The sequence below is a fragment of the Scyliorhinus torazame genome, chromosome 1 (genome assembly GCF_047496885.1).
Source record: "Scyliorhinus torazame isolate Kashiwa2021f chromosome 1, sScyTor2.1, whole genome shotgun sequence".
NCBI lineage: Eukaryota > Metazoa > Chordata > Chondrichthyes > Carcharhiniformes > Scyliorhinidae > Scyliorhinus > Scyliorhinus torazame.
The window spans coordinates 313,687,679-313,712,130 of NC_092707.1; the positions used below are offsets into that span (position 1 = coordinate 313,687,679).

General features: G+C 48.0%; 1 protein-coding gene across 13 annotated transcripts in view; it reads left to right on the forward strand.

Moving 5' to 3' along the window:
- Window positions 1-24,452, forward strand: part of LOC140424010 (girdin-like) — a 695,300-nt gene that overhangs the window by 466,778 nt on the left and 204,070 nt on the right. For all 13 annotated transcript variants that reach the window (XM_072507832.1, XM_072507831.1, XM_072507835.1 and 10 more), the window contains one exon: window positions 19,243-19,520. In XM_072507832.1, the coding sequence (XP_072363933.1) occupies window positions 19,243-19,520 (278 nt within the window). The remainder of the gene's footprint in view (window positions 1-19,242; window positions 19,521-24,452) is intronic.

Below are 24,452 nucleotides of genomic sequence, written 5' to 3' on the forward strand. Positions count from 1 at the left end.
GTTGGAGGTCTCACATCATCCAACTATGATATAGCCCATAGGCATATCACCACAATGACCAATTTCAAAAAAGGCAGTAAATTTAACATGCAAAAACAGCAAGCAGAAAGAAGACGTTCGATGCTGTCCAGCTCTCTGACTCTCAGCCCTGCCCAGCATGTCTTTGATTCTGGTCGAGTCCCACGCTCCCGCTAGCCGCTGCTCCCCGAGTCGTGACGGCAGCACTTGCCTGACCTTCGCATCTCCCAACTGCTGCTCTGCTCACCCCTCGTTCATACTCAGGTGGCCGGGCCTCAAACTTCGACGTTCTACGACCACGTGTGCTCCTGGCTGGCTACCTGACTACTGCTGCTGGCTATTGGGCCTGGTGGCCACTTCGTCTTTGTTGGTTACGCGCCCACGCTCCTCGGCCCTGGGCTGGAGGTAGTGTGTCGCCCCGTTTCTCCCCTCGATGGCCGTCAGCCAGCACCTACTTGGCCTGGTTTGAAGCTTTGCAGGCTTGCACCCCAATGTTTAAGTCAGTGACCTCACTTTAGCCTCCGGCAGCCCACCAGACCGAATGGCAAAGTTCAGAAACTTGAACACCAATTCAGGAGATCCGTGTCTGAGTGAGTCTCCACCACCTCTCGATGTCTGGCAAGCTGTTTTCCCGCTCTAAAGGGGAGTCCACCAATCGGAGCCCAATGTTGTTCGTATTGCTTCCTATCAGCAAATTTAGAGCTACCAAAGCTCTGATTGGTGCTTTTGTAGTTTTCCCACCACAACAGACCTTATGAGCCCCACACTGCACCATTGAAAGTCCGTCACTGTCTGGCCTACAGGTGATGCAAGACCCACAGCAATATGGTTGACTCTGAAATGCACTCAGTTGTATCAAACTGCTACAGATAATTGAAAAAGGAATTAAACCGAATGATCCGCCCGGCATTAACCTCGGCACCAGAAACGACAAAGGCAGATGTAGCTCTGTAGACCCTGCAAAGCCCTCTTTACTAACATCTGGGGGCTTTAGCCAAAATTGGGAAAGCTGTCTCACGGACTAGTCATGCAAAAGCCTGATATACTCGTACAGAATCATATCTTACAGATAATGTCCCAAATACCACCATCCCTGGGTATGTCCTGTCCCGCCAGCAGGACAGACTCAGCAGAGGGGGTGTCATACCTCTGTGTGTCGGAAGGAAGTTCCCCTGGAAGTTAATATCAACTCCAGACCCCATGAATTCTCATAGCCCATGTCAAACATGGGCAAGGAAACCATCTGCTCATTACCATGTACTACTAGACCCTCAGCTGATAAATCAGTTCTCCACCATGTTGACGACCACTTGGAGGAAGCACTGAGGCTGGCAAAGGTGCAGAATATACTCTGGGTGGGGGACTTCAGTCTCCGTCCCGAGTGGTTCAGTAGCACCACGATAGATGGAGCTGGCCAAGTACTAAAGGTCATAGCTGCTAGGTTTGGTTTGCAGCAGGTGAAAGAGAGGGAATACCATACTGGACCTACTCCTCACCAACTTGCCTACCTCAGATGCATCTGTCCATGACTGTATTGGTAGGGGTGACCACCACACCATTCTTGTGGAGACGCGAGTCCCATCTTCACATTAAGGAAACTCTTTATCATGTTGTGTGACACAACCATTGTGCTAAATGTGATAGATTTTGAACAGACAACTCGACCCTGGGCAACCATGAGGAGTTGTGGGCCATCATCAGCAGCGGTATTGTAGTCAACCACAATCAGTAAAATCACGATTGGCATATCCCCCCACTCTACCATTATCACCAAGCCAAGGAATCAACCTTGGTTCAATGAAGTGTGCAGAAGGACATGCCAGGAGAAAAATCAGGCAAAAGCACCAAATAAGGTGTCAACCTGATGACGTTACAGCACAGGACTACTTGCATGCAAAACAGCATAAGCTACTAGCGATAGAGGGACCTAAGCAATTTCACAACCAACAGGTCAGATCTAAGCTCTGCAGTCCTGTCACATCTGATCATAAATGGTGTTGGGCAATTAAGCAACTCACTGGAACAGGAGGTTCCACAAATAACCCCATCCTTGATGATGGGGAGCCCAACACATCAGTGTAAAAGATAAGGGTGGGGCATTTGCAATAATCTTCAGCCAGAAGTTCAGAGCGGATGTTCCATCTCGTCCAACATCACAGATACCAGTTTCAGTTCACTCCACGCGATAAGAAATGGCAGAAGGCACTAGATACTGCAACGTCAATGGGTCCTGACAATATTCCAGCAATAGAACTGAAGACACGCTCCAGAAATTGTCGCATCCCTAGCTAAGTTGTTCCAGTACAACTCCAACATTGACATCTACGAGGCAATGTGGGAAATTGTCCAGGTATTTCCTGTACAATAGAGCAGGACAAATCCAACCCAGCTATTTACTGCATCTTCATCCTTCTCTTGATCATCAATAAAATAACAGAAGGGGTCATCAACAATGCTATCAACCAGCACTTAGTTCGCAATAACCTGCTCACCGACGCTCAGTTTTGGTTCCATCAGGATCACTCTGCTCTTGACCTAATTACAGCCTTGGTTCAAACATGGACAAAAGAGTTGAACTCCAGAGGTGAGGGGAAAGCAACAGCCCTTGACATCAAGGCAGCTTTTGATTGAGTGTGGTATTAAGGAGCCCTAACAAAACTGGAATCAAGGGGAATCTGCGGGGAAACCCTCCACTGCTTGGAATCAAACCGAGCACAAAGGAAGATGGTTGTGGTTTTTGGAGGTTAATCATCTCAGTTCCAGGACTTCACTCAGGAGTTTCTCAGGATAATGTCCCAAGACCCAACCATCTTCAGCTGCTTCATCAATGACCTTCCTTCCATCATAAGGTCAGAAATTAGGATGTTCATTTTTCAACACCATTTATGACTCCTCAGACACTGAAGCAGTCCATGTCAAAATTCAGCAACACCTGTACAATATCTAGGCTTGGAATGACCAGTAACATTTGCTTTGCACAAGTACCAGGCAGTCACCATCTCCAACAAGAGAGAAGCTAACCACCATACCTTAGCATTCAATAGCATTACCATCGCTGAGGTCCTCACTATCAACATCACGGGGGTTACAATTGACCAGAAATTGAATAGACTAGTCATACGCATACTGTAGTTACAAGAGCAGGTCAGAGGCTCACAATTCTGCAGCGAGGAATTCATCTCGTGGCTTCCCAAAGCCTGTCTGGCATCTACAAGGTATAAGTCAGGATTGTGGTGAAATACTGTCCTCTTGCTTCGGTGAGTGCAGTTTCACCCAAGAAACTTGATGCCATCCAGATAACCTGATTGGCACCCCATTCACAAAAGTTCACTCCCACCGACATAGTGCCAGCAGTGTGTACCATCTGCAAGATGCACTGCAGGAACTCGCCGAGGCTCCTTTGGCTACATCTTCCAAACCCACAACCTCTACCACCTAGAAGGACAAGGTCAGCAGATGCAAGGAAACACCAAACCTGGAAGTTCCCATCCAAGCCACACACCATCCTGATTTAGAAGTATATTGCCGTTCCTTCATTGTCACTGGGTCAAAATCATGGAAATACCTCCCAAACAGCATTGAGTGTACTACACTGCATGGATTGCAGGATTCAAGATATCAGCTCATCACCACCTTCTTGAGGGCAATTAGGGATGGCAATAAATGCTATGCTAACCAATGATGTCCACATCCCATGAATTAATTAAAACATTTTTTAATGAAAACCAGGCTTATCCCAAAATGTTTTCCATAACAAAGAACTGAAACCTACAGCATTCATCAGCACATTGCACTGCATTGGGACACATTTTCAGAAGAAAAGTATTTACAAATTAAAAATGTTTTGCAACATCAGTTTTTCAACATGGTTAGACCCCTTCATTAAGATAAATATTCATGCATATTTTTCCATTTTGTATGAATAATCAACACATCAACCAGAAAACAGGCTTAGAAACTTTACAGCATTAAGAAACAAAATAATATGACCTCCTTCTGGATACTCGAAGTTTTCTTCTTTCTGTTAAGCAACTTGTTTTCTAAAAAGGATTTTTTTCATTACCATAAAACAAACTTTTAAAGTTAGTTTGCAAGCCATTTAAAAACAGAAATTCTGAAGAATGATACATCCACACTGAGCAAAAATGTAATACCTTAGTTAATTTAGTTTCAGTTATTGACACTGCTTTTAATTCCAGTTACAATTCAAACCATCTAGAGTAAATTTTTGAAAGATGTCCATCCTAGACATCTTCAGTACACGCTAATTGATTTGATATGGTCGTATTCAATTCAAACCAGGTGAGAGGTTGGGGGAGTAAGTGAGACAAGGCGGGGGAAGAGCGATTATGGGGAGAAGGATAGAAAGAGGGAAGAAGAAAGGAGGGGAGAGTCTGCATGGGAAGGAGAGAGGGTTTGAGGGAGAGGAGGGCTAGAGGATAAGGCGGTTAGGAGCAGAAATAGAATAAGTCTGTAGTGGAGGGCAGGGTGCTTTTTAAACCAACCACATAGTATTGTTTTTGTTGGGGTTTCCTGATGTTGGGCACAAGGGGTGTGAAATGTCGATTGAGAGAAAATGGGCAGTTCAAGCCAAAATGAAGTAGACGGTGACGAGAACCAAGGCTGATAGTGAACTGGGTTGTAGACACTGGGGAGAAGGCTAATGAACAACAAAATTAATATGTAGGTAAGAGAGTTTGGGGGTGAGGATTATAATGGTGCTTAACCTCACTAAGGGGGAATCTTCTTGACACACAAGCTTCCAGAGGTGAGAAGCTGGTACTGAATCATCAAGTGGCCATGTTGTGAAACTGGGAGGATTCACCACCTTTCCAAGTTCAAATTTGGGTGTTCTGACTATGTCACATAGGAAATTTAAGGTAAAAAATTCCTATCATCGCCTTTCCGACAAGTGTAATAAGTCTGAAAGGTAAATATTGATGCTCTTATAATTGATTTTGCATGAGGCAGGGCATAACATAGGATTTTCAGTGGCTTTTGAAACCGAATGTGGCAACCTACTCACTGCAAGGTTAGTTCAAATTAGTTGTCAAACTGGAAGATAGAAGGGAGGAACCAGACAGTTGTTGAACACCTCAATGGGATTTTATCAGTGAAAAGTCTAAGGGCCAATTATTTTTTTAATTTGAGTGTCTTATGAAAATCCAGATAAGTAAACGCAACTATTGAAAAAATATTTAACTGGTTGGATCTGTTCATAAGAGTGGGTTTACGCAATGAAGTTTGAAATTAGAAATTTTCACATGAAAAGATATGATAGAAAATTTACTGCCTTAGTCACAAAAGGTTACAAGAAAGAAAGGGCAACATTAAAGTTATCTTTAAAGAAATAATTTAGCATTCCATTTTGATTCTTCTTTCCTTTCACTCCAATTAATGAGATCTTCTACTGTAAATATAGAATTAGATTCAAGCACCTGAACTACAAGAAGATTACAAAACAAGGTTTCTTTATTCTATAGACATCAGGGCCGGGATTCTCCAAAATCTCAGCCAAGTGTTGACGCCGACGTAAACACCGGAATGTTTCACGCCGGCGTCAACGGGCCTGTTGGCCCAGCAATTCAGTGGGCCACAGGCGGCCAGCGCGGCGGCGAGTGCTGCGCGCTGCTCCGGTGCTGATACGCGGCCCTGCACTGTCGGCGCTGGTCCACGCATGCACATGGTGGCTGTTTCCGTGCCGGCGTATGCGCATGGTGGCCGTTTCCCCGCCGGCGCATGTGTGCGGTGGCTGTATCCGCGCTGGCGCCGTGCAAAATGGCGGAGCCACACAGCGGGCTAGCGCGGAAGGAGGTAGGCACCCTCCTGATCGCGTGCGCCCGCCGATCAGTAGCCCACGATCGCGGGCCTGGCCATCATGCAGGCCCCCCCGGAGTCGGATTCTGCCCCCCCCCCCCCCAACCAGGGCGGCGGCCGCGGGTCCAAGCTCCCGCCGGGTGGTACCAGGTTGGAACCATGCCGGCAGAATGCGGCCGGTCGACCGCGGATTATTGGGGGGGGGGGGGCGTTTTCAATGGCCCCCGACCGCCGCCGTGCGTGATTGGTGCCGATTATCTGGTCGCCGGAGCGGCGTGGCGGAAATTTCCGGCGTAACCGCCGGTTCTCCGACCCGGCGCAGGCTCGGAGAATCCCAGCCCAGACCTTTTTAAAAATTAATGAAAGAGCTTTGCTCAGAGGAACAAACTAGTTACAATATACATTCACATGACACTCTCAAAAGCACAATTCGTGATGTCTTTTTCTTTTTAAATTTAGAGTACCCAATTAATTTTTTCCAATTAAGGGGCAATTTGGCGTGGTCAATCCACCTAGCCTGCACATCTTTGGGTTGTGGGGGCGAAACCCACGGGGAGAATGTGCAAACTCCACACGGACAGTGACCCAGAGCCGGGATCGAACCTGGGACCTCGGCGCCATGAGGCAGCAGTGCTACTCACTGCGCCACCGTGCTACCCCACAACTCATCTAACCAGCCGGATAGCAGAGTTCAGTTGTTCATTTTCCATGACCGCATGACCTAGATTATCTTGTCTCCCAGATATAAAGAAGATCTTCCTCATGAACAATGGATACTGTCCAAGAACACAAGAAATAAGAGCAGTAGTAGACTACATGGCCCATTGAGCCTGCTCCACCATTCAATACGATCATGGCTGATCTTGGGCTTCAACTCCTTTTTCCTGCCTACTCCCCATATCAATTAATTCCCCAAGAGACCACCAGCCTTATGTATTCAACAATGAAGCATCCATAACCTATTGGGGTAGAGAATTCCAAAGATTAACAGCCATTCGAGTGAAAGTTTGACCTCATCTCCTAACTAATTGACCTCTTATTCTGTGGCTGTGCCCCCAGTGTTTTAGAATTCCCAACCAAGCAAAACAATCTCTCGACATCCACCCTATCAAACCCCATTAAAATTTCAATTAGATTACCTCTCTCTCTCTCTCTCTCTCTCTCTCTCTCTCTCTCTCTCTCTCTCTCTCTCTCTCTCTCTCTCTCTCTCTCTCTCTCTCTCTCTCTCTCTCTCTCTCTCTCACTCATCCTTACAAGCTCCAGACACTATAAGCCCATTTACTTAGCCTCACATTATAGGACAACCCCCTCATCCATGGAACCAATTTAGTGAACCTTCGCTGTACCGCTTCCAATGCAAGTATATCCTTCCTTAGATGTGGAGACCAAAACTGCACACACTACTCCAGGTGCAGACCAAAACCCTGTACAACTGTAGCAAGAGTTCTTTATTCTTGTACTCCAATCCCCATACAATAAAAGCCAGCATGTACTAATTACTTACTGAACCGGCATCTTCGGTAGAACCCCTCAATTGCCCCTCTCACGGTATACTTGACTTTCTTGAGGTATAGAAACTCCCATCAAATCCCCCAGCCACACTGAGCCACTGGATGGAGAAGCTGACCTCCATCCCATCAGCACTCACCTCCGAGCAATAAGCCAGGCGAAGGCCAGGACATCAGCATCTGCTTCCCTCTGCTGCTCCGTCAAGTCTGACACCCCAAATATGACCACTAAGCGACAGGGCTCCAATTCAATTTTCAGAACACCGACATGGTGCTAAAGAAGGAGACTTAGAACCCCACATGTTTAGGACATGACCAGAACATGTGCACATGGTTAGCCGGACCCCTCCCACAACGCTCACTCCACTCCCACAAAAAACCTGCTCATCCTAGACTAGTCAAATGAGCCCTATACACTACCTTAAGCTGTATTAAACCAAGCCTCGCAATCAAAGACATGGTACTCGCCCTTGGCAGGGCCTCACTTCACACCACATCCTCCGACATCAGCCCAAATTCCTCCTACTTGGTCTTAACCCCCTCCACTGATACTGCGTCTTCTGCCATAATCCTTCCATAGATACCCAAGGTACTCCCCTCCTCCAACCCTGCGAGTGAAAGAATCCTTCAGTGAGGTTGGTGCCACAGGGAATGTCAGAAATATCCATTTTGCAAAATTACAAACTTGCAGGTATCTAACCAGTCAGACCATGAGAGCCCAAATTGCTCCGACAACTCCAAACTCGCAAGCCATCCCTCCACGAACAGATCCTCCATTCCTTCCAAACCCTTCTTTTCCCTCCTCCCCGAATGTTGCATTCAACCTCGCAGGCTCAAATATATGATTCACGCAGATCGGAGCCAGCTTTGATACCGTCCCCAATTTAAAGTGTTATCAAAATTGTCTCCATATCTTTAGGGTGGAGACCACCACCGACTCTGCCGAACATTTCAACTGAGAATGGGAGCGAGGTCGTCACAAGGACCCTCAACCCAGACCCCAACATGATTTTGACTGCATCCATACCCAGGTAGCTTCCTGATTCCCCCCCCCCCCCCCCCACAAACACCCTAACACCTTCTCCGCATTCGCCGCCCAGTTATAATATATCAAGCTGGGTAATGCCAAACCCCCTGACTGTCAGTCCTTCTGAAGGACTGTCCTTCGAATCCTTGCCACTTTGCCCACCCAGAAAAAGGACAAAATCATTTTCTCGACTACCTTAAAAATGGACTTCAGAAGAAAAAGCGGCAAAAACTGGAACAGAATTCTTGGTAAAATATTAATTTTTTTTTTAATAAACAATTTTATTGAGGTAGTTTTGGCATTGTAAACAGTTACAGTGTACAGTAATGTGCAAATATCAACACAAAGCAGAAACATGGTGCAAAAGACCACTCCTCTCATAAACAGTACCCGCCTTTTTATCCCTCCTATTCTACTCTAATCTACCCCCCCCACCTGCTGACATTTAATACCCCGCGAAGAAGTCGATGAATGGTTGCCACCTTTGGACGAACCCTAATACAGATCCTCTTAAGGCGAACTTAATTTTTTCCAGCCCTAAAAAGCTCAACATGCCCAAGAGCCATGCTTCGTTCTTTGGGGGCGTTCAGGACACGTTGCCGGGCTACCAGGGAAGTAAAGGCCAAGACGTCGGCCTCCCTCTCCTCCTGGACCCCTGGGTCTTTCGAGACCCCAAAAACTGCCACCACTGGACTCATCACCACCCTAGTTTTCACTATCTGGGACATGACATCCGCAAATCCCTCCCAGTATCTCCTAAGTTTTGGGCATGCCCAGAACATGTGGACGTGATTCACTGGCCCTCCCGCACACCAAGCGCATTTATCCTCCACCCAAAAAAATTTACTCATCCGGGCCACCGTCATGTGGGTCCGGTGGACGACCTTGAACTGAATCAGGCTGAGCCTAGCACATGTTGCAGTTGAATTTACTCTACTCGGGGCTTCCACCCATACCCCCTCCTCCATCTCCTCGCCGAGTCCCTCCTCCCACTTGAGCTTCAGTTCCCCTGTCTGGGACTCCTCCCCTTTCATAAGTTCACGGTAATTATCCGAGACTTTCCCCTCTCCCCGAGACACTACTCTGTCCTGGATCCCATTTGGTGGGAAGGATGGGACCTGTCTACGTATGAAGTCACCCGCTTGCAAGTACCGAAAGTCATTCCCTCTGACTAGTCCGAATTTCTCCTCCAAGGCCCTCCTGCTCGAGAAGCTTCCCCCCCCCCCCAAAAGAACATATCGCCCATCCTTCACACCCCCGCCCGCTGCTACGCTCTGAATCCACCGCCCATACTCCCAGGGGCGAATCGGTGGTTGCTGCATATTGGAGACCAGACCGATGCTCCCACCTCCCCATCATGCTTCCTCCACTGGCCCCAGATCCGCAGGGCTGCCACCACTACCGGGCTGGTGGAGTACCTGGCCGGCGGGAGTGGTAGGGGGGCCGTGACCAGGGCTGCCAAACTGGTGTCCCTGCACGAAGCCGCCTCCACTCGCCCCCAAATAGACCCCGTACCCACCATTCAACTCCTTACCATGGCTATGTTGGCCGCCCAGTAGTAGTTGCTGAGGTTCGGCAGCGCCAGCCCCCCCCCCTAGCTACGGTTCCTCTCAAGTATGGCTTTCTTCACCCGCGGGGACTTCCCCGCCCAGACAAAGCCCATAATAATCTTGTTGACCCTTTTGAAGAACGACCGCGGGATGAAAATCGGGAGGCACTGAAAAATAAACAGGAATCTTGGGAGGATTGTCCCTTTGCCGTCTGCACTCTCCCCGCAAGTGATAGCGGGAGTACATCCCATCTCCTGAACTCGCTCTTCATTTGTTCCACCACTCTAGTCAAATTTAGCATATGCAACCTGCCCCAGTCTCGTGCCACCTGTATCCCTAAGTATCGGAAACTTTCTCCGACCATCCTAAATGGTAGCCCCTTCAACCTGTTCTCCTGGCCCCTCGGCTGCACTACAAACATCTCACTCTTAGCCATGTTCAGTTTGTACCTTGAAAACCTGCCAAATTCTCTCAATATTCTTAGTATACTGTCCATCCCAGCCAGCAAGTCCAATACGTACAGGAGCAGGTCGTCCGCGATACAGCGATACCCTGTGTTCCACCCCTCCCCTAATCATTCCCTTCCACCCCCTCGCAGCTCTCAGGGCAATCGTCAGCGGCTCTATGGCCAGTGCAAACCGCAACGGGGAGAGTGGGCATCCCTGTCTGGTCCCCCGGTATAGTCTAAAGTACTCTGATGTTGTCCTATTTGTCCTCACGCTAGCTTTTGGGGCCTGGTACAATAGTCTAACCAAGTCAACAAAGCCCTCCCCGAACCCAAACCATCCGAGTACCTCCCATAAATAGTCCCACTCCACCCAGTCAAAGGCCTTCTCGGCATCCATTGTCACCACTGCCTCTACCTCTCTGCCCACCGGGGGCATCATGATCACATTGAGTAGTCTTCTCAAGTTGGCTACCAGCTGTCTGCCTTTCACAAACAAGCTCTGTTTGGTCTTCCCCGATCACCTCCGGGACACACCTCAATTCTAAGCGCCAAGACCTTAGCCAGGAGCTTGGCGTTGACGTTGATCAGGGAGATTGGTCTATATGTCCCCCACGTTTCCGGGTCTTTATCCCGTTTTAATATCAGCGAAATGGTAGCCTGTGACATCATCGGGGCTAGCGTCCCTCTGTCCCTCGTCTCGTCAAATACCCTAGTCAGCACCGGCCCCACTATCTCCGAGAACTTTTTGTAGAACTCCACTGGGTATCCATCTGGCCCCAGGGATTTACCCGACTGCATGGCTTTCAAGCCCCCCAGTATTTCCTCAGCTCTGATCGGGGCCCCCAGTCCGTCTACCAGCCCCCTACCCACTTTTGGGAAGGTCAGTCTGTCTAAGAAACGCTTCATCTCCTCCGTCTCCCCAGGGGGTTCCGAGGTATAGAGCTTGCTGTAAAACTCCCGAAACACCCTGTTCAGTCCTGACAGGTCATCCACTCTGTTTCCCATACCGTCCACTACCCTACCTATTTCTCTGGCCGCCTCCTTCCTCCTGAGTTGCTGCGCAACCATTCTACTAGCTTTCTCCCCATGCTCATAGACCACACCCTTTGCCTTCCTGAGTTTTTCCACTGCCTTGCTCGTGGACAACGCTCCCAGCTCGGCCTGCACTCTCCGTCTATCTCTAAGTAGGTCCTCCCTCAGGGCATCTGCGTATTCCCTATCTGTCCGGTGGATCTCCTTGACCAGTCTGTCCATCTCCGCTCTGTCCGTTCTATCAGGGTCGCTGCTGAGACTTCCTCTGTGTCATTAACCTGCAGGTGGTCCTGCATGCACTTCCGCAGTCCCTCGCACACCCCCTCCTCCGCTAGCAATCCTACGTCCAACCTCTATTGCGGGCGCTGGTAGCTCCCTTTGCAGACCTGCAGATCAACCCAGTGTGGGGCATGATCCGAGATGGTGATCGCCGAGTACTCCGTCTTTTTTACCCCGCCTACACAGTCCTTGCTCATGATGAAAAAATCGATTCTAGAGTATACTTTATGAACATGCGAGTAGAACGAATATTCCCTTCCCGTCGGCCGTCTGGCTCTCATGGGTCTACGCCCCCCCCCCATCTGCTCCATGAACCCCCTCAGTTCCCTTGCCATCGCTGGGAGCCTACCCATTCTGGAGCATGACCTGTCTAGTCCAGGGTCGAGGACCGTGTTGAAGTCCCCACCCATGATCAGCTTGCGTGAATCAAGTCTGGGATTTTCCCCAGCACCCTTTTAATGAAGTCAGCGTCATCCCAATTTGGAGCATATACATTCACCAGGACTACCCTCACCCCCTCAAGCGTACCCCGGACCATAAGAAATCTACCACCTCCGTCTGCAATTGTGCCCTCCGCCTCAAATTGAACCCGATTATTGATCATGATTGCCACCCCCCTGGACTTAGAATCCAAGCCCGAGTGGAAGACCTGGCCAATCTAGCCCTTCCTTAGTCTGGTCTGGTCAATCACTTTCAGATGTGTCTCCTGCAGCATGATTATGTCCGCCTTTAGAGCCCGCAAATGCGCGAATACACGCGCCCTTGACTGGGTCCTTATCCTTTTCTAATGGAAGCAAACTGGACTTGCATCAATGTCTTGGGAAGAGAACCCCATGCTACTAACTGCTCAAACATCTCCTCCAATAATGGTACCAACTGTCCTGCAAACCTTATATAAAATTCCACTGGGGACCCTTCAGGCCCCGGAGCCTTACCAGTCTGAATTCGCCCAACAGCTGTCAGGACCTCCTCCGCACCCAAAGGCTCTTCCAACCCTTCCCGATCTTCCTCCTTCACCTTGGGACACTCAAAGCCTTCCAAAAACTCCACCATATTCGACCCCTTCCCGGGTGACTCTGACCTATAAGATCCCCCCCCCCCCCCCCTACAAGACCAACTGGTTTGTGTCCAGATATGGCAACCGTAAGTCTCCCAAACTTAGTGAAGATATTCAAGTATGGGAACGTGCACGGACATGTTGCTACTGGAGTCAAGGACCATGAAATCCATTGCAAGTACCTCTAAAGATCCAGTGCAACCAAGGATCCTATGCTTTGGTGAAGCAGCTACTCTGCTTTGGCTAAAGGACGTTTCTTAGTTTTGTCATTAGCCGTCAATATCGGCAGTAACCTCAGGCCAGTAACACCGATGTCTGGTCAGCGCAGTTTTGCAATTTCTTTTTCGATACTTGCTGCCCACCTGATCATTAAACGCTGTCAACATTTGACAATTGGGACTGCCAGGAAGAATGAGTTGCTTCACCTCTTCTATTGTCACGAATCAGCCCATAGAGAATATCATTCCCCTCGTAAACTTTGTCTTAATAACTCAGTTTACATGCCTGTTTGGATTCCTTCATCAGATGGTACTGGGCTGGTGGATGTTAGGCATTCCACTAGTGGTGAAGTCTACTGATGTCTTCATTGACCAATTGAAGCTGTACGAGGTCCTCCTTTGATGCGACTGGCAAAGGTGAAACCATCTGTGGCCTTAATCCTCTGGATCTGGTTTGGATATCAGTTATAAACATATTGGTGGCGCTTTGGCTCCCTATCTGGATTCCATGGCGGGATAAGGGTGTGGATGCAGTCATTTGCTTGAGGCATGTGTATGACATTAGCCGTAATCCCTAAACTGGCAAAGGTGGATTTCCTTCCATAGTCAGTCTTTCAGCAAAGGGCCTCAGCACTTCCATTGCCTTTACCGTGCCTGTATATTCTCTGCTGACAAAGGAGGAATGGAATTGCATTGGATGGGATCGTCGTACCTGATGTCTGCGGGGTCTGTGGTTGTTCAGTGAAGGCAGCCTTGTCATGATATTCAAACATACATCATTACACAGGGCCCCATATTAAACTGCCACCTTCCGACGCCATCTTGGTTTTTGCTTGCCTTCCTTGCCGCTGCTCTAAAGGATCCACCGCAATCCGGCCACTTTCCTCTCCTTTTTCCATCCGTATCCAGGGGGGATTCCCTTCTGGTTTACCGCACAGTGCTTTTAGCCGTTAAAATTGCCGTTGGGGCTCTTATTAAGAGCCCAAAAGTCCGTTCCACCGGGAGCTGCCGAAACGTGCGACTTAGCTGGTCATCGCCGCACCCGGAAGTCAAGATAACACATACATAATGATAGACAGAGCAACGGACCAATTAGTACACATAACACGACAGACAAGAGCAGACACAGTATCTCCAAAGCCAAATCTCCTCAACACCTCCCACAAATAATCCCACTCCACTCTATCAAATGCTTTCTCGGCATCCATCACCACCACTATCTCCGCTTCCCCCTCTGGTGGGGGCATCATCATTACCCCTAGCAGCCTCCGTATATTCGTATTCAGCTGTCTCCCCTTCACAAACCCAGTTTGGTCCTCATGGACCACCCCCGGGACACAATCCTCTATCCTCATTGCCATTACCTTGGCCAGAATCTTAGCGTCTACGTTCAGGAGGAAAATAGGCCTATAGGACCCGCATTGCAGCGGGTCTTTTTCCTTCTTTAGGAGAAGCAATATCGTTGCCTCTGACATAGTTGGGGGCAGCTGTCCCCTTTCCCTCGCCTCATTAAAGGTTCTCATCAGTAGCGGGGCGAGCAAGTCCACATATTTCCTGTAAAATTCAACTGGGAATCCATCCGGTCCCGGGGCCTTCCCCGCCTGCATGTTCCTAATTCCTTTCACTACTTCCTCCATTTCGATCTGTGCTCCCAGTCCCACCCTCTCCTGCTCCTCCACCTTAGGAAATTCCAGCTGGTCCAGAAAACACATCATTCTCTCCTTCCCATCCGGGGGCTGAGCTTCATATAATCTTTCATAGAATGCCTTGAACACTCCATTCACTCTCTCCGCTCCCCGCTCCATCTCTCCCTCCTCATCCCTCACTCCCCCTATTTCCCTCGCTTTTCCCCTTTTCCTCAATTGGTGGGCCAGCAACCTGATCGCCTTCTCCCCATATTCGTACTGTACACCCTGTGCCTTGCTCCACTGTGCCTCTGCAGTACCTGTTGTCAGCAAATCAAATTCTACGTGTAGCCTTTGCCTTTCCCTGTACAGTCCCTCCTCCGGTGCCTCCGCATATTGCCTGTCCACCCTCAGAAGTTCTTGCAGCAACCGCTCCCGTTCCCTACTCTCCTGCTTTCCTTTATGTGCCCTGATTGATATCAGCTCCCCTCTAACCACTGCTTTCAGCGCCTCCCAGACCACTCCCACCTGGACCTCCCCATTATCATTGAGTTCCAAGTACTTTTCAATACACCCCCTCACCCTTAGACACACACCCTCATCCGCCATTAGGCCCATGTCCATTCTCCAGGGTGGACGCCGTTCTTTTTCCTCCCCTATCTCCAAGTCCACCCAGTGTGGAGCGTGATCCGAAATAGCTATAGCCGTATACTCCGTCCCCCTCACCTTCGGGATCAATGCCCTTCCCAAAACAAAAAAGTCTATTCGCGAATAAACTTTGTGGACATAGGAGAAAAACGAAAACTCCTTACTCCTAGGTTTGCTAAATCTCCATGTGTCTACTCCTCCCATCTGCTCCATAAAGTCTTTAAGCACCTTGGCTGCTGCCGGCCTCCTTCCAGTCCTGGACCTCGATCTGTCCAGCCCTGGTTCCAGCACCGTGTTAAAATCTCCACCCATTACCAACTTCCCCACCTCGAGGTCCGGGATACGTCCTAACATGCGCCTCATAAAGTTGGCATCATCCCAGTTCGGGGCATATACGTTCACTAAGACCACCGCCTCCCCCTGTAATTTGCCACTCACCATCACGTATCTGCCCCCACTATCCGCCACTGTGGTCTTTGCCTCAAACATTACCCGCTTCCCCACTAGTATAGCCACCCCCCTGTTTTTCGCATCTAGCCCCGAATGAAACACCTGCCCAACCCATCCTTTGCGTAGTCTAACCTGGTCTATCAGTTTCAAATGCGTCTCCTGTAACATAACCACATCTGCCTTAAGTTTCTTAAGGTGTGCGAGTACCCGTGCCCTCTTTATCGGCCCATTCAGCCCTCTCACATTCCACGTGATCAGCCAGGTTGGGGGGCTCTTTACCCCACCCCCTTGTCGATTAGCCATCCCCTTTTATCCAGCTCCTCACCCGGTTCCCACGCAGCTGTGTCCCCCCCAGGCGGTGCCCTCCCGCCCCGCCCACCCCACCCCATACCAGCTCCCCCTTCTCCCCAGCAGCAGCGACCCAGTAAATCCCCCACTAGCGTAGTTACACCCCCCATGTTGCTCCCAGAAGTCAGCAAACTCTGGCCGACCTCGGCTTCCCCCCGTGACCTCGGCTCGCACCGTGCGACACCCCCTCCTTCCTGCTTCCCTATTCCCGCCATAATTATCGTAGCGCGGGAACAAAGCCTGCGCTTCCCTTTTGGCCCCGCTCCCAATGGCCAACGCCCCCAGCTCCTCCACCTCCCTTCCTCCCTCCCCCACAACCTGTGGAAGAGAGAAAAGTTACCGGGTCGCAGGATTAACAACATAAAAATCATCTCTCCCCCCTTTTTCCCCCCTCTTCGCCCCCCATATTCGCCCCACCACTTTGTCTCAAACGTTCTTTTTGAATAACCCGCTTATTCCAATTTCTCTTCAACAATAAATGTCCACGCCTCATCCGCCGTTTCAAAGTAGTGCTGCTTCCCTTGATATGTGACCCACAGTCTTGCCGGCTGCAGCATTCCAAATTTAATCTTCTTTTTATGAAGCACCGCCTTGGCCCGATTAAAGCTCGCCCTCCTTCTCGCCACCTCCGCACTCCAGTCTTGAATACGCGGATCACCGCGTTCTCCCACCTACTGCTCCGAGTTTTCTTTGCCCATCTGAGGACCATCTCTCTGTCCTTAAAACGGAGGAATCTCACCACTATGGCTCTGGGAATTTCTCCTGCTCTCGGTCCTCGCGCCATCACTCGGTATGCTCCCTCCACCTCCAACGGACCCGTCGGGGCCTCTGCTCCCATTAACGAGTGCAGCATCGTGCTCACATATGCCCCGACGTCACCCCCTTCTGCACCTTCAGGAAGACCAAGAATTCTTAAATTCTTCCTCCTCGCATTATTCTCCAGCCCCTCCAGCCTTTCCACACATCGTTTATGGTGTGCCTCGTGCATCTCCGTCTTCACCACTAGGCCCTGTATATCGTCCTCGTTCTCGGCAGCCTTTGCCTTCACGACCCGAAGCTCCCGCTCCTGGGTCTTTTCCTCATCTTTTAGCCCTTCAATCGCCTGTAATATCGGGGCCAACAGCTCCTTCTTCATCTCCTTTTTAAGCTCTTCCACGCAGCGTTTCAAAAACTCGTGTTGTTCAGGACCCCATATTAAACTGCCACCTTCCGACGCCATCTTGGTTTTTGCTTGCCTTCCTTGCCGCTGCTCTAAAGGATCCACCGCAATCCGGCCACTTTCCTCTCCTTTTTCCATCCGTATCCAGGGGGGATTCCCTTCTGGTTTACCGCACAGTGCTTTTAGCCGTTAAAATTGCCGTTGGGGCTCTTATTAAGAGCCCAAAAGTCCGTTCCACCGGGAGCTGCCGAAACGTGCGACTTAGCTGGTCATCGCCGCACCCGAAAGTCATGATAACACATACATAATGATAGACAGAGCAACGGACCAATTAGTACACACAACACGACAGCCAATCACAGACAAGAGCAGATACAGTATAAAACAAGAAACACGACACCTCCTGGGCAGTCCATCTGGAGATGGCACAGGGCCAGGACCACAAAGCAAGACACTCACACAGTCACCACGTGCTGAGTACCAAGTTTGATGTGTAAATAGTTTAATGGAATAAAACTGCGTTGTACCAATCGTAACCGTGTTGGTTCGTCTGTATCTCAGAGCACCCAACACTTCAAGCCTCATTTGAAGTGCCCAGTCCCATTACAATTCCAACACCTTTTTGGAGTATCCCTCGGGCGTGTTCAGTTGCAAGGCTTGCTTTGGATTGGATCTGTGCTTGGCTCTGCAGCAATCTGTTCTGCCTGCCACTTCAGCCTAAAGTTTACATCCCTATCAGCACCGACAACCATCTCCCTGGTGGTGGCTTCTTTCCTGGTCTTAGGCATCTAGTTTTTCTCTCTGATCCAGATGATCTAATCACATGCATCATAGAAAGATTAAATCTCGGGCGGCACAGTGGTTAACCTCACGGAGCCGAGGACCCGCGTTCGATCCCAGGTCACTGTCCGTGTGGAGTTTGCACATTCTCCCTGTGTCTGCGTGGGTCTCACCCCCTACACCCAAAGATGTGCAGGGTAGGTGAATTGGCCATGCTAAACTGCCCCTTTTAAAAAAATAAATTTAGATTACCCAATTTGTCCCAATGAAGGGGCAATTTAACGTGACCAATTCACCTACACTGCACATCTTTTTTGGGTTGTGGGGGTGAGACTGTGCAAACTACACACGGCCAGTGACTCGGGGCTGGGATCGAACCCGGGTCTTCAGTGCTGTGAGGCAGCAGTCCTAACCACTGCACCACCGTGCTGCCCCTAAATTGCCCCTTAAGTGGGAAAAAAAATTAAAGAAAGATTAAATCTCAACTCCTTCTGGACATCTTCATTCCTCACTGCTTCAGGTAGATAATTTTTCAGCTGCATACCCCTGCTTGTTTGAAGGAGGGGTCCAAGAGGAGGATGCAATCAAACAACTTCACCAACTCCGTATAGATCAGGTCATCTCCTTCAGCTTGCTTGTGCAACTAAAGCCTCTGCTACAGCTGTGACAGGCTAGTGCTATCCTGAAACACACTTGTCAGAGTCTCAAAGATCTGCTGCGGACTTCTTTGGCTATCCATACCCCTCTCCTGAGAGGAATAAAAGGAATGGGAAGAATGGAATGCAATGGGTTGGGATTTAAAGAATTATTATTGGAAAAAAGATATCAATTGCAGATCTCTGCTAGTATTAAGATGTTCCTTACTTTTTCTCTGTCTTTCCTGTCTCTCTCCATTCAATCTTTCTTTACCCCTGTACATTTATCTTTCTGTATCTGATTTGCACCTGCTCTAATTCACCTGCCATTCCATTTCTTTCTGAACCCTTAAATTTCATTGGTTAAGATGATAAAAGTGTTGGTCCTATTGTTCACTAACGTGCCAAGAGCCCTTGCCATTTTGTGATTTTGCACTTCTAACAACTTGCACAATGATTGTTTTTGAGCTGAAATGTGCAGGGAAAAATAAAACAGAGTATGCCCCGCTCCAGCAAAATCTTGGTTATTATATTCATTTCAGGAAAAAAAGTGGACATTTAAGGGAACCCTGGGCTTTTTAAAAGTAGTCCTAGGTTTGTTGGACTATTTAAAGTTATAACTAATTTACTTTTCTTTTGACAGGTGGAACATTCTACACTTAGTTCCCAAAGTGCATCCTTAATGACTCAGAATTCTCAACTTCAGAATCAACAATTGTCATTGGAGAATGAGAATGAATCACTGATGAAAGAAAAAGAGGAATTGAAATTACTATATGATTCACTTATCAAAGATCATGAAAAACTAGCGAAGTTACATGAGCATCAGGCAACAGAATATGAGGCTCTCATCAACAAACATGGAAGTCTGAAATTTGCTCATAAAAATTTAGAAGTTGAACATAAAGATCTTGAGGACAGGTAGGCAGTTCCTATTTTTAACATTTTCAGTCATTCACACATCAGGTACATATATAAGCCATCTTGTGGATAACTCAGCGAATTGCCAAGCAATTTTTCAATGAAACATTTGTTCTGAATAGCAGAATCCGTTATTTATCTTCTGCTGTCAGCAGCTATCTTCACTGTTACCTTTACACAGTAGAAAGGTTGTTGGTTGGAAACTGTTACCTATTTTGAAAACTTTGGTGAGTTTTGATAAAGTTTGATTATCACTTAATTACTAATCACATAATTACAGACAATTTGCCTGAATTGTTTTTACTTTGTTCTCCTGGTATTAGTGTGATGTATTTTAGTGACTTTGATTCCAACTGCCTGATTTAATATTCGTTTCAGTTGATCTTGATTCTTGCCAGTGGGAAATTGGCATGGTGCCTCTTTATCTTCTAACAATGCTTGACTTTCAGAAGTACGAACTATGCAACTGTCATGTTTGTTAGGTCACTATCCTGATGATAGTGACCTAATCCAGTTTAATTTCTCCAAGCAAAAACACTCCTCCTATTCTGGTTCTGCTCGGAACCGGATTCCACCTTCATATGGAATCAAATTCAAGGTGTATTTATTGAAGCACTCATGGAAAAGTGTCACAGCCAAACAACATTCACACTGACACATGACTGACATAAGATATGTTATTATAACATTTGTCATAAATTTGCTTGACCTCTGGATTCTGTACCTGGTGCATTATTCGGATCACGTGGCGAGACCATCAAAGTCTTTACTTACATTCAGGTAGTGCGACCACAAAATAATAAAGAAACAAGTAAAAGCTCACTTTAAGGTCATTTTCCTTTATAACCCATATCTAATATGTCCTTTTATCAATTCTGTCTAACTTACTCCTGAGGGAGGTAACCCAACTGCAAGTAAACATCAAGACTATGAAGTGTGAAGGTAATTGAGCTAAATTCCAGAACATAATCCAATCTTCAAACTGTTGTTTGGAATTCCTAGAAGATGTATTCTACAAGAATATCATCTCATTATTGAGCCGCCATTGCTAATTAATTTTCACTGATTTCTAACAATCCCACGTATATTTTACTGCAAATCGTATATCTGTGTACAATTCCTCACTGCACAGTTGATTTCTTGTTGCCACATTTGTCACACATTGATTCAGGATTTTCTGTCATACATTCCTCTACTCACTCTAATAGTGGAAAACATCTATATAAACTTGTCATGTTGATTGCGTGGTCAGTGGATGGTAAGTGCAACTTTCTGGTTTACCTGTGTTAACTCTGTTAACAAATTAATGGCTGTAACTCCGATAGAGTGACAATTGAGTCACATTGGCATTCTGCTTGAAAGTCCTTTGCTTGAAATCCAGGCATTCCTATGGCGCCTGACCTACTCAGTCTGGCCAGATGAGATCTGGGCAATGCAGCATGGGCTTGAGTACCGAGGGCTGTAGAGTCATAAGCAAGGAAGCTATGCCCCCCTTTTCTTTACTGCCTTTTCAGGTGGGGTGGGTGTCAGGTTGGGTCAGGCCTTGGGAAGGTGGGGAGCGTGTCACGTGGTCTTGGGGAGGGGAATGTTGGGTCGGGCCGAGAGGGGAAGTGGGTTGGGGGTCTGGGGAGGGAAGTGTCAGATCAGGATGGCGTGGGGTATTGGGTCAGGTCTGACCTTGGGGATGGGGGTGAGAATTAAGCCTGGTGGGGTTGAATGGAGGTCAGTAACAGGCCAGGTGGTGGCAGGGGGCACATAGAACATAGAAAATACAGCACAGAACAGGCCCTTCGGCCCACGATGTTGTGCCGAACCTTTGTCCCAGATTAATCATAGATTATCATTGAATTTACAGTACAGAAGGAGGCCATTCGGCCCTTGAGTCTGCACCGTCTCTTGGAAAGAGCACCCTACCCAACCTCGAACACCTCCACCCAACACCAAAGGCAATTTTGGACATCAAGGGCAATTTATCATTGGCCAATCCACCTAACCTGCACATCTTTGGAGTGTGGGAGGAAACCGGAGCACCCGGAGGAAACCCACGCAGACACGGGGAGGACTTGCAGACTCCGCACAGACAGTGACCCAAGCCGGAATCGAACCTGGGACCCTGGAGCTGTGAAGCAATTGTGCTATCCACAATGCTACCGTGCTGCCCTTAAGAACAAATAAATCTACACTATATCATTTTACCATAATCCATGTACCTACCCAATAGCTGCTTGAAGGTCCCTAATGTTTCCGACTCAACTACTTCCACAGGCAGTGCATTCCATGCCCCCACTACTCTCTGGGTTTAGAACCTACCTCTGATATCCCTCCTATATCTTCCACCTTTCACCTTAAATTTATGTCCCCTTGTAATGGTTTGTTCCACCCGGGGAAAAAGTCTCTGACTGTCTACTCTATCTATTCCCCTGATCATCTTATAAACCTCTATCAAGTCACCCCTCATCCTTCTCCGCTCTAATGAGAAAAGGCCTAGCACCCTCAACCTTTCCTCGTAAGACCTACTCTCCATTCCAGGCAACATCCTGGTAAATCTTCTTTGCACCTTTTCCAAAGCTTCCACATCCTTCCTAAAATGAGGCGACCAGAACTGTACACAGTACTCCAAATGTGGCCTTACCAAAGTTTTGTACAGCTGCATCATCACCTCACAGCTCTTAAATTCAATCCCTCTGTTAATGAAGGCGAGCACACCATAGGCCTTCTTCACAGCTCTATCCACTTGAGTGGCAACTTTCAAAGATGTATGAACATAGACCCCAAGATCTCTCTGCTCCTCCACATTGCCAAGAACTCTACCGTTAACCCTGTATTCCGCATTCATATTTGTCCTTCCAAAATGGACAACCTCACACTTTTCAGGGTTAAACTCCATCTGCCACTTCTCAGCCCAGCTCTGCATCCTATCAATGTCTCTTTGCAGCCGACAACAGCCCTCCTTCCTATCTACAACTCCACCAATCTTTGTATCGTCTGCAAATTTACTGACCCACCCTTCAACTCCCTCATCCAAGTCATTAATGAAAATCACAAACAGCAGAGGACCCAGAACTGATCCCTGCGGTACGCCACTGGTAACTGGGATCCAGGCTGAATATTTGCCATCCACCACCACTCTCTGACTTCTATCGGTTAGCCAGTTCGTTATCCAACTGGCCAAATTTCCCACTATCCCATGCCTCCTTACTTTCTGCAGAAGCCTACCATGGGGAACCTTATCAAATGCCTTACAAAAATCCATGTGCACTACATCCACTGCTTTACCTTCATCCATATGCTTGGTCACCTCCTCAAAGAATTCAATAAGACTTGTAAGGCAAGACCTACCCCTCACAAATCCGTGCTGACTATCCCTAATCAAGCAGTGTCTTTCCAGATGCTCAGAAATCCTATCCTTCAGTACCCTTTCCATTACTTTGCCTACCACCGAAGTAAGACTAACTGGCCTGTAATTCCCAGGGTTATCCCTAGTCCCTTTTTTGAACAGGGGCACGACATTCGCCACTCTCCAATCCCCTGGTACCACCCCTGTTGACAGTGAGGACGAAAAGATCATTGCCAACGGCTCTGCAATTTCATCTCTTGCTTCCCATAGAATCCTTGGATATATCCCGTCAGGCCCGGGGGACTTGTCTGTCCTCAAGTTTTTCAAAATGCTCAACACATCTTCCTTCCTAACAAGTATTTCCTCGAGCTTACCAATCTGTTTCACACTGTCCTCTCCAACAATATCGCCCCTCTCATTTGTAAATACAGAAGAAAAGTACTCGTTCAAGACCTCTCCTATCTCTTCAGACTCAATACACAATCTCCCGCTACTGTCCTTGATCGGACCTACCCTCGCTCTAGTCATTCTCATATTTCTCACATACGTGTAAAAGGCCTTGGGGTTTTCCTTGATCCTACCCGCCAAAGATTGTTCATGCCCTCTCTTAGCTCTCCTAATCCCTTTCTTCAGTTCCCTCCTGGCTATCTTGTATCCCTCCAATGCCCTGTCTGAACCTTGTTTCCTCAGCCTTACATAAGTCTCCTTTTTCCTCTTAACAAGACATTCAACCTCTCTTGGCAACCATGGTTCCCTCACTCGACCATCTCTTCCCTGCCTGACAGGGACATACATATCAAGGACACGTAGTACCTGTTCCTTGAACAAGTTCCACATTTCACTTGTGTCCTTCCCTGACAGCCTATGTTCCCAACTTATGCACTTCAATTCTTGTCTGACAACATCGTATTTACCCTTCCCCCAATTGTAAACCTTGCCCTGTTGCACGCACCTATCCCTCTCCATTACTAAAGTGAAAGTCACAGAATTGTGCTCACTATCTCCAAAATGCTCCCCCACTAACAAATCTATCACTTGCCCTGGTTCATTACCAAGTACTAAATCCAATATTGCCCCTCCTCTGGTCGGACAATCTACATCCTGTGTTAGAAAAGCTTCCTGGACACACTGCACAAACACAACCCCATCCAAACTATTTGATCTAAAGAGTTTCCACTCAATGTTTGGGAAGTTAAAGTCACCCATGACTACTACCCTGTGACTTCTGCACCTTTCCAAAATCTGTTTCCAATCTGTTCCTCCACATCTCTGCTACTATTGGGGGGCCTATAGAAAACTCCTAACAAGGTGACTGCTCCTTTCCTATTTCTGACTTCAACCCATACTACCTCATTAGGGTGATACTCCTCGAATTGCCTTTCTGCAGCTGTTATATTATCTCTAATTAACAATGCCACCCCCCCACCTCTTTTACCACCCTCCCTATTCTTATTGAAACATCTATAACCAGGGACCTCCAGCAACCATTTCTGCCCCTCTTCTATCCAAGTTTCCGTGATGGCCACCACATCGTAGTCCCAAGTACCAATCCATGCCTTAAGTTCACCCACCTTATTCCTGATGCTTCTTGCGTT